The sequence below is a fragment of the Anoplopoma fimbria genome, chromosome 24 (assembly GCF_027596085.1).
Source record: "Anoplopoma fimbria isolate UVic2021 breed Golden Eagle Sablefish chromosome 24, Afim_UVic_2022, whole genome shotgun sequence".
Taxonomy (NCBI): Eukaryota; Metazoa; Chordata; class Actinopteri; order Perciformes; family Anoplopomatidae; genus Anoplopoma; species Anoplopoma fimbria.
Genome location: NC_072472.1, coordinates 14909322 through 14927012, shown reverse-complemented (window position 1 = coordinate 14927012; position 17691 = coordinate 14909322). Strand labels below are relative to the sequence as shown.

Genomic DNA, 17691 nt, shown 5'->3' with positions numbered 1-17691 from the left:
CCAGCAGAGGGTGAACCTCTTTCAAGAGACCAACTGTCTGCTGGACTGACTGGAGACAGAATCAGCAGGTTACAGTGCAGCAATCTGTTATTCCTGTAGGGATGTAGAAATAACAGGCTATGTAAGAATAAATATACCAACTGAAGTCAGCGTGTGCATGTGCAGTTTTGTGTCAGAGACTAATCACTCATACAAATATGACCATTTGTAAACACAAACAAGATTATTTTGTGAGGAAACTTTGGGTATGCAATATATTATTGAAGGGATTTGACTTTTCGGTTTAGCTAACGGCTCAGTGTTAATGTTGGGCATGTAGTGATAGCTAGCCAGGGCATGCATTAGATGTGTGTGTGTGTGTGTGTGTGTGTGTGTGTGTGTGTGTGTGTGTGTGTGTGTGTGTGTGTGTGTGTGTGTGTGTGTGTGTGTGTGTGTGTTGACTATACCATTTGGACAAGAAGAGTATTAAGGCACTCAAAGAACTGAAATTTCAAGTTTATTGAATAATGCATGATTTCAGCTAATCCAACTAAATATAGAGGGGACATTTTAGGGGGGGGGGGGGGTTCATGAATAAAATGCAAACAACAAAAATAACAGAAACGACTACAAGATCGTATTGTAATTACGTTAAGACTTCTCAGTAAGAGGTGTGTTTAAAACAGAGAACATTTCTCCAGTCAGCTGGCCTATCTCTTCTCTGCCCGTGATGCATCAGGTGTCTCTTCCTGCTTGCAGCCCAGCCAGTATTTCGCAATGGATCGTGGGTAGGGAGGGTTGGCAGAGTCCACACGTTTTGTCTGCAGATCCACTCTGTAGTATTTATCTGCCATCATAAAAAGAGAAGAAACACAAATTCCAAACTGTGTTAAAAGGAGGAAGCTCAAAGATAATCTTAATTATCCCTGTTATCGTTTTCACTCTAATTTTCTGTAGTGTTGAAACACAGCCAAGCCTGACTAAGGGATTAAAATAACTCCATGTATTCATACCTTTCTTGAAAAAGTACACATTTTGAACGGGGGTACTTTTGTACTGCTGCGTTGGGCTCTCCTCAAAGCTGTCGCTGTAGTCGCTGTAGGCAAACCAATCATCATAACCCCACAAATCATCAAGCAACACGTGGCGACTCTGCCTTCTTCGCTGGGCTCGCTTCCTGCTGGGCCTCCTCTTCCGACTGCTGCGCCTCCTCGCTGGTGGAGGAGAAGATGGCGTGGGTTTGGGGCTGAGGTAGACTCGTCCCACCATGGCAGCATCTACAGGAGGACTGACGCCCTGCCAGTCCCTACTGGTTAGGCGAGGGCCTGTTTGGTAACTGCTTACTGAGTAAGGATTAAAAATACCACATGATTAGAAACAAACACACGTTTAAAAACACAATGAGACACACAAACCCAGCTGAGCCTTACTGGAACTTTCAAAGAGCTCGGTGAAGAAATCCTCCCATGTCTGATCGCAGAAGAGGTCTGTGTATCGTGTGAACAGCACAGAGGGTGAGGTCCTGCTCATCAGGACGCACTCCTCATGGGAAGGCTGGTGCTTGAACGCATACTGGTAATAATTGTCCCCTGAAGAAAGATTAAAACTAATTTTGAGATGTCAGAGTAGGAAACACAAAATAATAAACGGGATGCCTGAGACAAGGTACTCTCACTTTAGAGCAGATATCTCCAGAAGTACTCAGTTCCTTTACTTAGTAAAGGTAGCAATACCACCGTGTAGAAATCCTCTGAAACAAGTACTGCATTTGAGTCTGACTTTTTATCTTTTAATGTTTGCTCTTTTACTATGAAGTACAGTATGGGTTTACTTCCCTCGGCCTGTAAAACTCATCACAGTCTAAACTCAAGGAGCTTTTAAATAATGAAAAAAGTCACACATCATTACAAAGTTACCTTTGAAAAAGTAGGCTTTCTCTTTGCCGCGGTGACTTGGTGCTGGTATGGTGAAAGAGGCATCGACGTCATTTGGTATGCCATCAAAGCCAACTGAAATGTCCCGCGGATAGTCCGCATCCAGAACATCGCCGTCAAACCTCCAGTACTGTTTCCCCTGATAGAGAATAAATACAAAGAACAAAGCAGTGAGGTTTGATGCTACCACATATTGCTCAAGAGACAATGCATGTCTATTATAAATACTGATCCATGGTGAAATATTTTGGTGAAATATTTTTTTTTTATGTTTGGCCGAGTTAGCACCATGTATTTTACCTGATGACGATTTGAAAACTTTTACATTGTTACTGAAGTGAATAATCAACAGTGTACAGGATAATTTGCCTTTTTCACAGTCAAATGTTTGTTTCATGAAAACATCTATTATTGATTTGGGTTTCCCATGTAAAGAGTAGTCAGAATACACCTCCAGTTTAATATAAAGAATCACTGTTTGCAGACTCTAGAGAGGTAGAAGTTTTTACCTTAAAGATGTACGATTTTCCCTGGCAGTTGATGCGTGTGAATGCGGCGTCTACGGGTCCAGGGATCCCCCACACATCCTCGATGAGTTTTGGGAAGCCAGGAAGTACGGATTTGTCATCCAACTCAAAGAAATATTCACCTAGGAGAAAAAGCAGGCTTTGGATCTCAATTCAGTTTATTTAACCAGGATAATCGACAAAGTATCAACACTGAACATTTTAAAATATCAAATGAAATGTACAGCCTGCACAGGTTTGTCCAGTCAAGGGTACTGAAACATACTGTATAAAACAGAACCCCTGGTGGACGTCGAGGTTTACCTCTAAAAGCATATATCGAGCCATTCTTCAGCTGCAGAAAAGCATCAAAAGGTCGTCCACTGCAGGCCGCTGCGTCAGGGACTACAGAGGGTGCAGACCCTTGTGTCTTGATAAATGTGGGAGGGGCAGTTACAGTAGCTGCAACTGTGTTGAAAGTTGGCAGGAGCGTTGGATTTTCTGTGATAGTCGTCAATGCTTCTGTTACTTCATCTGCTTCCTCGAAGGTATCGCCACGAGCAGCTGAGGGCAGAACGGACGACCGTTGTGTCACATGGAGGTGTTTCAGTAAAAATGAATAATTTACAAAAGCCAAGAACATCATTCATTAAAATGAAAACTGTTTATTCGGTGAAATGGTAATGCTCTCCTGCTGTACAGACTTTTTTTAGGGCAGATGACGTCAAAGTCCCCACAGCAGCTCCCATAGTACACACACATGGTGTCACACTGGCATTTTGTCTGCGGGTCGAAGGAGCCACAGCGACCCACACAGGACTCTGAGGAAATGCAGTTTGTTTGTTTCAGATTACATGTCATATATTAGTGCAGACTTGGACAGACGGTGACGGAGGAAGTACTCCTTTACTTCAGTAAAAGAACATTGGTAGCAGTGCAAAATACTCCATTACACGCATTTATTCTGCAGAAAAAAGCCCATTTGACTAATATATTGTTATATGTATTGCACTAATTAATCAATGGGTTAGTTACTGTAAGTAGTATTTTACTGATGTAGCAGGTTTAGCTGGAGCTTATTTTATTCACTTTATTTACAGATACCAGGTATTCGAGTCTAGTTGTTCCCAACTTCTGGGGTCGGGCCACTCCAGAGGGTCAATAGATAAATCTAAATGGTCATGAGATCCCACATAGTTTTCTCAAATCTTTTGGCTTTTCTTTGTGCTTTTTTTTGTGAATATTGGATTATTTTACTTCCAAAGTAGACACTTTTCTTAATAACAGGCCAAAATGGTTGGAAACCACAGGTTTATTCTTTATAAATGTGTTTTATTTCATGTGTTTCAAGCCCCAGGTTCTTCCTAAGACTTTTCTTTCTCAGTAGACCTTGGTGCTCAAAATGTTACACAGTAAATATCTAACGGGAGCTCCTTGGTGTGTTTATCTGTTTTAATTCCTCACAATACTTCTTTGAACGGGCCCCCATACTATCAGACACTGGGATATGTGTTTGTCTTTCTTATCGTTTCTGATATTTATCATATTTTTCTTTATTGTAAAATTCAAATCTGAAAGGTAAATGGTATGTAGGCCTACAGCTGTCAAATATATGTAGGCGAGTAAAGAATAAAATGCTTCCCTCTGAAATTTGGTCGAGTAAAAGTATAAAGAAGCATTAAATGGAAATACCCAATAAATACCCAATAAATCACAAGTAAATGAACTAAGTTACCCACAGCTATCTAGATTTGTATACTTTTTCTCATATTTCTATGTGCGTCTTTGTGATGCCACAGCAAACCCAGCTGCATTTAAAGACTTGCAAGTAATACTATACTGCATGAACACATACTGCAAAAACCAGTGTATTAAAAAACACTTTAAACAGACAATAAAAAGCTGCCATTTTACATTGCGAATAAGTAAAACATACAACCTCACATCGTTTTCACATTGTGGTAAATATAGATGAAAATAAACGTGATTAATAACTTTAAAGGTAATACATTTTACAATACTTTAGAGTTACTAATATATTGATAATAATATATTTTATATGTAAAAAATGTCACTCCTGTGAAATGTACATGCATAAACACTATGATAGCCTCTTTTACTTTTAATATTCAATGTGCATGTGTTATATTTAATTTAGCATTAACATTTGTAAATTTGGAAAATAAAATCTGGAAGACTTACTTTCTGCAGCAAAGGTGGTGTCCAGCAGGAGGACGAGGCCCAGTAGAGCCACTGCTGGCTTCATGTCTACACACAGTAATATGACACTTTTGAACAACAAACCAGAAATGTCAAATTTCTATTCAGAAGACTACTGTGTGCCTGTTTACACCAGTGAACTAAAGTCAGATGAGTTTGAGTGCCCCAATTCAGGGTGCAGCATTGTGTGCATCAATAGATATTTTTCAGAAGCCGTTGACCCCGAGGCGTCTCCCTTCCTGATTGGTCAACAATCAGTTTTGACAATCATTAAACTGTGACCGCTGATCTCTGTCCTGTCTGTCCAAGATCATCATCAAAACATGAACATGGTCACTAAAAGGCTCAGAATATACCAATTGACCTATCAGTTATGTGGCTAATTTAACAACCGACATCAGCAAAGTATGGTCATTATTATGGTCAAAAAAAAAAAGGAAGACAGATAATTTAGCATTGGTGGGCTATTTAGCTTGAATGGTCCTTAATATGGAAAACGTTTATAATTTAAAACTACAACCCAGGCTTGACACTACAGAAGTGGGCTATTGTCTGATGAAGTCGATATATACTGAATAAGTGACTTCTGGTTGAATGAGGGAGGGTATCTGAGCTCGAACATTGTGTAACTAGGGCAATCTTTTTCCTCTTATTGATCTGTGGTGTAAAAAACAACCCTAAAGCAAACACAATGCCTTACTCCAAATTAAGCCCAGATAACTAAAAATAGTTAAAACAACACAAAGTTAAGGTATTTTTTTAAATCAGTGTACCTTTTCTTTTTTATTTGACCAACTGGAGATTGTTTTACACAAGTTAATGATCAGATTCAGCACAATGGACGTAGAGACGTAGAGGCCAAAACCAGCACGTCACCACCAGTCCGATTGATAAGAGTGATGATATAACTTCCTCATCACTCTGTTATAGATTAAAATATCTAGATTTTTCCGTAGAAACTAAAAGACGAAGTCAAAAAGTTAAAGAGCAAAAGAATGTTCTTTCCCTGTAGTACCAGTCGTACCAAACACGAGGTGAAGTGAAAACTGGTTAGATTAGATTACTGGGCAGCTGGACTTTGCTTTCTCAGTCAGTAAGTGAATATATAAATGTTTGGTTTGCTGCTGTATCTTTAATAGTTGTCACCTAATAAGCCATAACATTTAAAAAAATAAGTAAAAAGGAAAAGTGAAAAGTCTTAAAGAGTGTTTTAATCCATAGAGTTGAGGTTCTTATGTTAACCTTCTAATCATTATTATTGTTTAGATCTTTTTTATTGAGGAGCGACCTGGTGTAGTCCAGTTTGTTTATATTTCCTAACCTCAGGATCTGATGTGAGCCCTGTTTGAAAAGCCTGCAGCAGGTCTGACGGAAAACAGACTGCATAAGTCCATAATGATTAAGATTTAAGTTTAAAATGAGATGGCTATGATGGCTTGTGATGAAACTCTAAACAGGGAACATTAAGTGAGATTGGAGACAGTTTAAATACTCCATGCAGAGGATTTAGGATTAAAACTTTAATGAGCAATGAATTATTACAAACTACAACAAATGCTCTGTGTAAGCTTATTGACGGAGGAATCAAAGATTGTATATGCATCTTCTCTTTAACTTTTGTCTTTTCAGCATTTATATACCAATTTAAATATGTAATATTAGTAGTATCTAATATAATTTTATATATATAATATAATTTTAATACAAACCAAAGCTTCTCCTCATAAAACTACTATACTACTTACATTCTAAAAAAATATGCACTAAAACAGTGTGTGCAGCTCTGTCGTATTCATATTATTATTTGAGGGATACAAATTCAGTTACCAAGTTTTTAGGTTATCCTTCCTTCATTTATTCTTGTTGATGAAATTTTGAAAAAGCATTACAACTCTATTATGAGCTAGCTTTATACACAACATTAATAGTAATTTTCCAAAATGTATGTTCAGTATAGTTAAAAAAAATTTGTCCCTGAGCTACAAAAACATGTTGTGAATTATGTATCAGAGAGAACATCAATTAAGCTCCCATTGTTTGATAAATCACTTGTGATACCTAAATATAATATTTATGTAAATAAAGTTGATATCTCGCAGATAGCTACCAGATTTAAATCAATTACTCGCTGTTAGCCTAATCAATGCAGTGCCTACATCTATGCTTTCTCTGATAGGACACATTATTACATTACATTACAGTCATTTAGCAGACGCTTTTATCCAAAGCGACTTACAATCAGTAGTATATTACATATCATTCATTTATGACTTCATTGAAGCTATTCCTTGGTCTTATCTCACAAATGAAGAATAAGTCATAAAACAGCAAAGAGAGCGCAGTGATTGTGTAAGCTCATAAAACTCTACATTGATAAGTTTATTGATAGTTTTAAAGTAGGCTGGTTGTTCTCATGTTGCTATTTTTTGGTTTGCACATTTGTATGAGTCCTTTTTTTAAGTCAGAATTGTGCTGATATTTGAGTTAGTTCTGTGATTTCTGAACGCAACGTTCTTTTCCATCTAAGACAAACATTGTGGTACATCGTGGAAACAAATAACTCTTAATTTACTTTTTTGTTTACTTTCCTGCTTTATTTCACTCTCTTTGGGTCTTTCTCATTCCCAAGTTTGTACATTCCTCTCCTTTCCTCCTCGCTTGTGTCTTAGTTCTGCCCACGGGAGATGTGAGCGGAGGAGGCAAGGAGACTTGAGGAGAGAGGAGTTAACACGAGGCAACATGCATTTAACAAATGAGACATCCTCACCTTGGAGCCGTCATTTTAAAGTGTCATCAATTAAATATGGGCTGTCATAGCTACATCAACTGTCCAGTGTTTTGTTATAGCCTAACGCAGTATGTATTGATCTCTGTAAGATGAACACAGCAGCATTTATTTCAGTCAACACATGAAAGGCTGAAGGCTCCTGAAAATGACAAGGTAGTACCAAATGTAAACCCTACTTTGGTTTTCTAAATTTACTCAAGATTTCATTTAACTTCTTTTGTTTTCTTTTTACAAAATGTACCAAAACACAGGCAACGAGGAAGTAGAATATATAAATACATTCAATATGAAAACATAAGTAATATATATATATGTTCAACATACACTTTGGTTGTATGTTAAACAAACCAGATGTAAAGTCTTAACAAATGAACTTTAGAGCTGCTTTTGTTACTGTTTACAGAGCCAGGCTCTGTGCTAAGCTAGCTTTGCAGGCTTTATTCCTTTAAAGTCTACAGGTATGTATGTGCAATGACAAATGCTAATAACATATGTGTGACAGAAGAACATAGAAGTATGGCTGCAGTAGCAAAACCATTGAGTTTATTGAATAGAAAAAAGGCTGCTTATTTATAAATTCAACTTTTCATTTTATGAAGAATGTTTTTCTCTGTCTGACTCTAACTAAGGCCAACACATGTCAGACATTAAATCACTGTTGTCCTCCGACTCTGAGAACACATTGGCTACATGGACAGAGACTATTCCTTTCCTTCAGCCCACCTGACCTTTGGCTACACCTGACAGACTGCCTTCCTTCAGTTGATAATCCTATCGTTTAGCTATCTTTCTCCTCATGTCAGTTCCCCCACCTCTTTCTGCCTTTATTATTACCTTCCTCTCTTTCCCAATAGTTCAATCTGCCTCTCTGCCAGGGACTGGGATCTATTTGGTGTTGAGTTAATGTTTGATTTACAACTAGAGATATAAAGTGTTTTTTTCCCCATTCATATTAGTCTCATTGCTTCAGTGGTTCTCTGTGGAGCACATCTGTGTTTCCTTAGCTTCACTTCACTTCACTTGTACAGTTGTAGGTAGATTCAGTCTTTATGAGCTATCTCTTCTGAGTTACATTGTGGATAGTTTTCCTACTCCTGGTGGCTTCTTGTCAGTTTTGCCAGATAAATCATGGCTGGTTGGCCGAAGTGGCTGAAGTGGATGTGGCACCACAGAAACTACTTCATCATCGTTTTCACTCCGCTTGCACTCCTTCCCCTGCCACTCATCATCCCTACATCGGTGAGTGTGTGTGGATGGAGGTGACTTGATCAAATGAACAGGATGTTTTTTATCTGTGTTTGTCTTGACTGAAAATACATTACAGGTGTTAAAATAGTCTTTGACAACAGTTGCAGTGTGTTTGACTGTTGAATAAGATGTTTGCTCCCTATCTGTGGCCCTTTTTTCTACTTATGCACCTCCTTAATTCACATGTTGTTTCACATGCACATCAAATATTTGTCCTGAGGATTTAATATCCTTTGAGTAGCCTACAAACTGCTGATTAATCTGACAATTTGCCTCCTAAATAGTTATTTTATATAGGGACACAGTTGCTTTATATTTGCTCAGTCTGCAAATTAAGCAAATGCCACACACTCTTTTTACAAATAAAAATGTATGCCATTACAATTATTTATTTAAGATGCGTCAACTGCATAATAACACATTATGGCTTTAAATAATAACTTAAAACCTCAAATTTAAAGAAAATCAGACACTTTACTTCCCACTTTTAAAAAAGAGTGAACTCACACAGGTTTTCAGTAGAAATTGGTAGAACACAGTAGTCTCATAAACCTGGTGACCAATGTGACCTCATCAGCATGTTGATTTGCTTGTCTTTTTTTAATGACTTACTGGATAAAAGTGAGCTTCTGGGACTTTTTCTGTCATATACAATGTCTCTGCACTCATTTCAAGTTGGTTATTGCACTTTAAACAATAAGCAAGTGTTTACCCAGATATCTGATGGCTAAGAACAAAGTGTGACAATGAAAAGTTGTCATTTACGAGGGGTTTATATGCTGTCTCTTTTTTGTTGTTGTCTGGGAGCAGTGACTTCCTGGAGTCTTGTTGCTGCAGCTTAATACTGTTTGCCTAGCAACTTCTCCTAGCTAAGGAGAACCATCCGGCAAAAATTATACTATAATTGTAAAGTAAGGAAAAGGTGTTTTAAGTGCAACAGCGGACACTTTCACTCAAAGTGTGGAGCTGAGCGAGCTCTTGTGGGCAGTGGAAACTTTTGTGTCGGGTAGTTGTTTTTACCAGGAACCCATAAACAGTTATCTAGTGAGCCAAGAGCACAACAAACTGTTTGTTTTATGATCAAGGGTTGCTGTTATCTCCATGTGGAAAGTCTTATTGCTTTTAAAAGTAAAGAGAGGCAGGAGATAAAGGACAAAGGACGAGAAAGCTGATGTACTGTATGAACCTAACTTCCCTGTAAACTGAGGCCGTCTCGGTTTATGTGTATGTGTCTTATTTGTGCCAACCATCCAAATTTCTACTTTGAATATCTCAAATTTAATACGGCATATTTCAGATGTCAAATGATAGAACGTTGCACTAATGACATGATGTTTGTCACTTCTTTTTCACTGCCTATTACATCCGACCCGATTGTGTGTGTGTTCACAGGAAGCCCGATGTGGTTACGTCATCATCCTCATGGCTCTGTACTGGTGTACAGAGTGTATGCCTCTGGCTGTGACCGCCCTGCTGCCAGTCATCCTCTTTCCCATGATGGGCATCATGAAGGCTGGAGACGTACAGTACTTATTATGGCTACATTTTTGTGTTTCATTATGAGCCAGCTTATATGTTGTTTATCAATTCCTGTAGGGAAATACTACTTCTTCTAACTATAAGGTTCTCTGATATTTTTTTCAACTAAGGTTTTGTTCTAATGTAGTCCTTTGACAGCAGAAAAGGGAATAGACCAACTTAAGTTAAATGCAGCTGACTTGCTATGTAGTCTTCCTCACTTTTTTTCCTCCTCTTACGCCTTGATCAAGTGATTATATTAAGCTACACATCTTTGAGATTTTACCTTACTACAACCTCATTCATGGGACATGTTGTACAGTCATAATCAAATCTGCTGCTCCAGTGTTTTACTTGTATTGCTCATAAAACAAATTGGATGATACATTATATATGGGGCAGAATGTTCACAGGTTCATCGGCTAAAACACATGCAATGTTTGTTTTGCACGTGTTTGGATTTATGATTCGTCTGCTGAAGTTAGTGTCTGTGTGATGTGTTTCAGGTCAGCATTGAGTACCTGAAAGACTCTAACATGCTGTTCATTGGTGGCCTCTTGGTGGCCATCGCAGTGGAGCACTGGAGCCTTCATAAGCGCATCGCTCTACGAGTTCTGTTACTGGTTGGTGTTCGTCCGGCCCTGTAAGAAGACATGATTCACCTCACCTGTGTACACTTCAGCAGATAGCGGGAAAAAAAAGATGTGAACAGAGGGTCAACAGAGCTTCCAAGGATCTTCATAGCCATGACTTGCTCATGTTTTCAGATGTCAGAAGTCATTACACAAATCATCCATTCAGCACTTCTTATGATATAATGTGTCTATCGGAATGATAAATGCATAAACAAAACAAAAAAATAAAAGACTGCTGTTTCATCCATTTGACAAGACTGCAGAAACACCACAGATCTTATCACCACCCCTCCTGTTGTACTCGTGATCCCCGTCCTCGTCTTCACTCCCTGTCCCCACCCTCTCACACAGGTTAATGATGGGCTTCATGATCGTCTCGTTCTTCTTGTCCATGTGGATCAGCAACTCGGCCACAACAGCCATGATGCTGGCCATCGCCCAGGGCGTGCTGCAGCAGCTGAAGGCCACAGAGGCTCAGGCGGACGAGAGAGATTTCCAGGCTGCAGCCGAGGACAACCGCGCGTTTGAGCTGGAGATTCAACAAAATAAAGAGGCAAAGAAGGACGAGAAACAGCCAGACACCAAGGTTCAGCTGGAGGACAGAAAGTGTAAGCAACGGAGTCTGCAAGATGTGCGACATAACCTGTCCGATAACTTTAACTTACTGAATGCCTTGGGTTCCAGATGAACATGAGTGGAGTCCAGAGTCTTTGCAGGAGTTCAAGAGAAAAGCGATGGATGCGAAGTACCAGCTCTTGACCAAAGGGATGAGTCTGTGTGTGTGTTACTCCGCCAGCATCGGAGGCACGGCCACGCTCACCGGAACAACCCCGAACATCATCCTTAAGGGTCAAATCGACAAGTAAGGCATTAACAAACACAGGAGAATATTATTCCAGCTGTTTGTGCACTGCTCTCATCTCTCCTTCTATCTCGTCTTTTGTAAAAGGCTCTTCCCCAGGAATGATGATGTCATCAACTTTGCCAGCTGGTTTGCCTTCGCTTTTCCCAACGCGGTGCTCATGCTGGTGTTGACCTTTCTCTGGCTTCAGTTTACGTTCCTGGGCTTCAAGTAAGACAACTTCTGTCTATTAAAGTCCGTTTGTTTAAATTGTCATTAAACCCACTATGATAACACATGGTCCCACTTACATTATGTGGTATTTATTTCTTAACGCACAAAAGCACTAAATCTGTCCACAGTCCAAGGTTTGTGACGTACCCTGAGTAATCAACACATTGCACACAGTGAAATCACCTCCATTGTATTGAGGGTGGCAGGTGCTTTTAAAACCTCTTTTGCAAATATTTTCTGAAAAATCATTCGTGGTGTTATTTTGTGTTTTGAGTGAACTGACCCTTTAGAGAGGAAGTTGAATTTAAACATGAAAGTAACAAAAACACACCTTACAGTATTCAACAACATTTTGGGGGAAATGGTTATTTGCTTTCTTGCAGTGTGTTAAATAGCAGAAATGAATCTACATGCAGCAGCTCGTTAGCCTAGCTTAGTTCAAAGAATGGAAACAGGGGGAAACAGAAAGCCTGCTCTGTAAAAAGAGTACAAAATGTATTAATTATATTATTTCTTGTCTGGGACCAGTAACTTTGTTGCCTAGCAGCTGGTCCTAGCTAAGAAACATATCCCTAAATAAACTATTATATATCAATATATCATCACGCAGTAAAATTGTGACTTTTTACTTTTACATGCTTTAACCTGACTACATTTTTTCAAGTATTCGGAAAAATAATGAAGAAAGTCAATTTTCAATAAAGAAAATTCTGTCAAAACTTCGTATACATATAATGCCACCACTGTTACAAAAATGCTGTAAATCCATGGTTTGCTCAACCTTTAAGTTTAGTCCATGCGTATAAATGCGTGCACTTTGTACTTTTCTCCTCAGCCTGAAACAGTCATTCGGCTGCGGCATGAAAAGCGACAGAGATAAGGAGGCGTACAAGGTGATGAAGCAGGAGTACAAAAAGCTGGGGCCTATGGCGTTTGCTGAGTGGGCAGTGCTCACCATCTTCGTCCTGCTGATAGTCCTGTGGTTCACCAGAGAGCCGGGCTTCATAGATGGCTGGGCAACAGTGTTCTTCAATAAGGGGGGGCCGTGAGTCTTTGGCTTTCTTTCACTTTTTAACTTTTTTTTGTTCTTGTGACTTTAAACAGTACGCATGGTGATATTCTACAGTTTTCTTATTCTCAATAAATCCCCAGGAAAACGAACTGAAACAAATTAAGTGATTCCTCTATATTGGCCATGTAACCAAAGTCTGGTATGAATTATCCTCTGGGTCATACACCTCCATTATTGTCTGAAAAATATTGAAAACATATCAGTGAGACACTATATTGGACTTGGTGAAATGCTCCTTAAAATGCGTTGTATTGTATTTTTGGTCAATCCTATGTACACTTTACTGCTGCTGTAAATATTCACAAGAACAAATCTACAGCTGAAAATAGTCATTTTTTACATGATTACATGAAATACATGATTTATTCCTGTTTGAGTTACGTTTACTAAAAACTACAATGCGCAGCTGTTGAATGAAGTGATTAAGCCTTTTATGAATATGAAACTAAGTGTTTGTGACTATTTTGTAAAGAATTATATCTTTAGTAGTAACAAAAAGGTTTGGGGAAGAGCAGCACAAATAGGCTTGGGCAGTCAGAAAGTTTTGAGAGATGAACTGTTACACATTGTTGGTTTTGGTCTTTTCATCGGGCTTGTTGACGTATAGAAACATGAAGAATATTTTCAGATTAATCTTATAAACTTCTCTCATTCACTTCCTTTCACTCTTGTCCTCTATTTTTCCGTAAAAGTATGCAGAAACTCATAAACCCTTGATCTCTTCAACACAAATAGCATTAAGATGTAAAACTAGTGCATAATTTACACATAAGTCTATCTATGTTCTTAGTTCCATAGTTTGCACTATGGCAACAGTGAAACAGAGCAGGAAACACGGCAGCAACACTTTCAAACAACAATATGTGGAATAATGTTGTCCCTCAGGTTTGTGTCCGATGGAACCGTGGCTATCTTAATGTCCATGCTGTTCTTCGTCATCCCCTCCCAGATGCCAAAGACAGGAGGCTACGGCAACAATGACGAAGGTGAAATATTAAATCCACTAATCACTAACAATAGAATACCTTCATGATGTTCGTGTGACCTACATTTCAGCTCATTGTAACACTGGATGATGATCACCCAGTGGATATGACACTGCTCTTTAAAACTAATTACTTTTTCATGTTCACACTTCATCTGGGTCTCACAGGTAAGATGTTGAACGCTCCCTCCACTCTGCTGGACTGGCAGGTGGTCCACGAGCGAATGCCCTGGCACATCATCCTGCTGCTGGGAGGAGGCTTCGCTCTGGCTGCTGGCAGTGAGGTAAACACCCAGAGAGGTATAGCACGGATTATACATTGATATGACAATAAAAAGAATTGGCCCCAATACTGACCCCTGGGGGACCCCACAGACAATGTCCAAACAGACATATGGCTTCACAAACTGTTGCCTGTGTGTGATAGCTCCTCAGCCAGGGTAATCAACCCCCCACGTTCTAGTTTATTGATTAATCTGTCATGATTTATGGTATAAGTACCTTTTTTGAGATCAATAAAAACACCAGCTGCATAACTTTTGGTCAGGGAATTTGTTATTTTTTTCAATTATCAATGACTGCTAATGAAGTGGATCGGTTGGGTCTGAATCCGTATTGGCTGTCAGTGAGTAAAATTGTGTTTAATGAATTTGTTAAATCGACCACCATCTATTTTTAAATTGGAAGCTGTCACTGCTGCCAAATAGAACGGTACACCTTGGAGTCGTTATATCTATCTATGGGTTGTGTTAGGTAATCTCTAGTCACTGCATTACCTACAGTAAATGGCAAGAAGCATTCCCAAAGCTATGAGAAACAGATAGGAGTACCAGCACGGAAGCAAAGCAATGCACTGCTGCCAAATAGAACGGTACACCTGAAAAGAAAAAGTTTAAGTGTAAGCTTTATTTAGAATAATTTAGCCTCTTTACGTCGCCTTCAGAGAGTCCTTTCTGAAACCGTTATATCTATCTATGATCTCTTCAAAGCCAACCAGACTCCATTGACAAAAAAAATATTTTACCTTAGTTTCTTTGTTTCATTGCGTGACTTTGGTGAATCTTAACTAACTAAAGACACTCAACAAAACAAACAAACAGTTTCAGTTCACTATCGGTAAAGGCTATCTGAAGGCAACACAAAGCAGTGTTTCTTTTAGGTGTCTAAAATAAGTTTTGCTGCGGCTCCTGTCTACAGCAGTGTGTTGCGTTGCTCACGCGCTGGTACTATCCTTCTCCGTCAACCGCCATCTACTGTAGGTAATACACTGACTCTGGATAAGTACCTCATACAACCACACTTTAAAACATCACAACTATCCCTTTAAGACTTCATGTTCCCTTTTTATTGTGCTGAAAGGATTAGTTGTCTAATCCACGACTGAATGCTAATTTTGATTAATGTATCTTGTAAAAATGGCTCTGGTTACTGCCTTTCAAATGCGAGGAGGAGTTCCTGAACCTTTGTGTTTCACGTCGTTTCTGCTCTAAACTTTTGTTAACAGGAGTCGGGTCTGTCCAAGTGGCTGGGAGAGAGCTTGGCACCTCTGGAGCAAATCCCCCCCTATGCCATCTCATTGCTGCTCTGCATGCTGGTGGCAACGTTCACTGAGTGCTCCAGCAACACAGCCACCACCACCCTGTTCCTGCCCATTCTGGCCTCAATGGTAAGCAGATGTCCACATGCACACAAAGGTGTTAACGAACAACCTCTTCATGTATTTAACTGTGCTGTGTTTCTGACAGGCCATAGTTATTAAGATACACCCGCTGTACGTGATGATCCCCTGCACCATCGCAGCCTCTCTGGCCTTCATGCTGCCTGTGGCCACACCACCCAACGCCATCGCCTTCTCCTTTGGAAAACTCAAAGTCATGGACATGGTCAGATTCATACTCATAATACACAATCCATAATGCACAATCTATGTTACAAGAATCATGAATCTGAGCAAGGTTTAGAGGACCTATTTGAGTCTTTGTTGGAGTAGGAGGGAGGAGAGTACTTTACAAATACTGTAGAGAAATATTGATGCAGGAGAGACAACTAGCCTTGTAGGTTCTCAAAAAAGAATCTTTGATCTCAACTTATGGTGTGTAACATCACCCTTTGAGGACACTAAATTCATTGCTTTTTAAGACTTTTAAAGACATGCACATGCCCTGTTTTTCGACCTCTACTCACCCTGTATACTGATCAGAATGTCACTGTCTGTTCCTTCAGGTGAAAACCGGCTTCGTGCTGAACATCATTGGGATTTTGACCGTTAATTTAGGCATCAACACCTGGGGAAATGCCATATTTGACTTGGGCACCATACCTCATTGGGTAAACATTACAGAGAGCAAACCTTAAGCGTGGGAGGACGGAGAGGGAGACATGGAGAACGGGAATGACACAGAATTGGTTTTCAAAGTCCTTGGAATCCTCAAAATCTTCAGTGTTCACTAAGAAGCAGTTTAAAATATGTATGACTAAATAAGCAATGAGAAAGAAAGGGAGTAAATCAAAGGTTAGTATATGTGGTAGAGAAAATAAAGTTTAAAGATCACTTAGATCAAGTTTCGCTTGACATACCTTCATACAAACCTGTAAGTAAATATAATGAGACCAGCTCTATAATTAGACGGACTCTCCCCTGTATTTGATTAGTACTTCCTGGTGTCATTCCAGTGACAGAACAAAACAAAAAGAAGTGTTCATTAGAAAACTTCCTTGTACACACTTCCTTGTACACACTTCCCTAAATGTGACGTCATATTTTTGATCTGTGTATCACTCACAAATGCTACACTGTGTGTGTGTGTGTTTATTTAAAATGTGATTATTCTGAGTGGTGTTGTGTTTACAAACAATGTGATAATGAGGGGACTCTGAATCAATGTATAAGTTGATTTAACTTATTACTGTGGCCTTCTGTTGTTACAGTCTTTGTTTATTGTCGCACATTTTATTTTTCATCAGCATTTTTGTCACGCTATTTTATTTTAAGTGCATTTCTTAACTTTTTTGATTATTTGTTTTCCTCCAAGGGACGTTTGAATCGTACATTTTAAATACGCTGCCTAGATGAATACCGGGTATAATCTAATTGAGGAAAAGTTTTACATTTTGGGAAATACACATATTTGTTGACCCATATTTGTTTTCTGTGAAACTACAGCCAGAACCTGGTTTTCTTAGATTAGCATAAAGACTGGAAACCTCACTTATTGACTTGTTGTTTGTTTAATGGGTATAAAAACACAAGTGTAAAAATGTTATCCATCAAATTATTTTTGGTTGATTAAACAATATATAACTTCTTGATTATGAGCATTAGAGGTGCTGGTGGGCTAATTTTTAACCATTGACTAGTTAACCATCTCCTCACTCCATCTTCACACTGAAGGGACAAACATGAGGGTGGAATTAATCTTCTTATCTCAGCCAGAAAGTGTATTTCCCGAAATGTTGAATTATTCCTTTGATAGATAAATTCCAGTAATTTGTAAATTCCACATGTACTCAAAGTGCAGGAGACAATGAAAAACATCCAGTATTAGTAAGGTGTCCAGAATATCGGATAGTGTGAGCACAGATGAAAAGGCTGGTTGAAGGCTAACTTTGAGATAAGAAACTGCCAACAGGATACGATTGTAGTGGAGGTCAGTATGTACTGTGGTAAAATGTAATAAACTGAAAATGTAAAGGAGAGAGGTAACAACCCAGCAGTGTTTTATTTCCACATC

General features: G+C 39.0%; 2 protein-coding genes across 3 annotated transcripts; one reads left to right on the top strand and one right to left on the bottom strand.

Annotated features, from left to right (window-relative positions):
* Positions 1 to 483: 483 nt before the first annotated feature.
* vtnb (vitronectin b) lies at positions 484 to 4830 on the bottom strand. Its single transcript, XM_054625895.1, has 8 exons — positions 4622 to 4830; positions 3124 to 3240; positions 2744 to 2983; positions 2423 to 2562; positions 1896 to 2052; positions 1410 to 1568; positions 993 to 1322; positions 484 to 826 (listed from the first exon to the last, which is right to left on the bottom strand). Exons 1-8 carry the CDS (start codon positions 4683 to 4685, stop codon positions 690 to 692), a joined length of 1344 nt encoding a protein of 447 aa, XP_054481870.1. The 5' UTR covers positions 4686 to 4830; the 3' UTR covers positions 484 to 689.
* Positions 4831 to 5702: 872 nt separating this feature from the next.
* Positions 5703 to 17681, top strand: LOC129113183 (solute carrier family 13 member 2-like). Of its 2 annotated transcripts, XM_054625376.1 has the most exons (13): positions 5703 to 5732; positions 8540 to 8666; positions 10068 to 10196; positions 10700 to 10836; positions 11180 to 11436; positions 11513 to 11690; positions 11778 to 11900; positions 12739 to 12948; positions 13861 to 13961; positions 14129 to 14244; positions 15465 to 15626; positions 15706 to 15843; positions 16184 to 17681. In XM_054625376.1, the coding sequence occupies exons 2-13, from the start codon at positions 8556 to 8558 to the stop codon at positions 16313 to 16315; spliced, it is 1794 nt and encodes a 597-aa protein (XP_054481351.1). In that variant the 5' UTR covers positions 5703 to 5732; positions 8540 to 8555; the 3' UTR covers positions 16316 to 17681. The 2 variants fall into 2 exon arrangements, with proteins under 2 accessions (XP_054481351.1, XP_054481350.1); XM_054625375.1 differs by lacking the exon at positions 5703 to 5732 and having other exon boundaries at positions 8409 to 8666.
* The last annotated feature ends 10 nt before the right edge of the window (positions 17682 to 17691 follow it).

Bases quoted from the DNA above. Each gene is read 5' to 3' on its own strand.
- vtnb (XM_054625895.1), bottom strand. From the start codon at position 4,685: ATGAAGCCAGCAGTGGCTCTACTGGGCCTCGTCCTCCTGCTGGACACC. The intron at 2,984-3,123 runs GTCTGTACAGCA...TTCTGCCCTCAG, and splicing joins CGTCATCTGCCCTAAAAAAA to CTGCTCGTGGCGATACCTTC. The intron at 2,563-2,743 runs GTAAACCTCGAC...TTTTTCTCCTAG, and splicing joins CTCGATATATGCTTTTAGAG to GTGAATATTTCTTTGAGTTG.
- LOC129113183 (XM_054625376.1), top strand. From the start codon at position 8,556: ATGGCTGGTTGGCCGAAGTGGCTGAAGTGGATGTGGCACCACAGAAAC. The intron at 10,837-11,179 runs GTAAGAAGACAT...CCTCTCACACAG, and splicing joins GTTGGTGTTCGTCCGGCCCT to GTTAATGATGGGCTTCATGA. The intron at 15,627-15,705 runs GTAAGCAGATGT...TGTTTCTGACAG, and splicing joins TGCCCATTCTGGCCTCAATG to GCCATAGTTATTAAGATACA.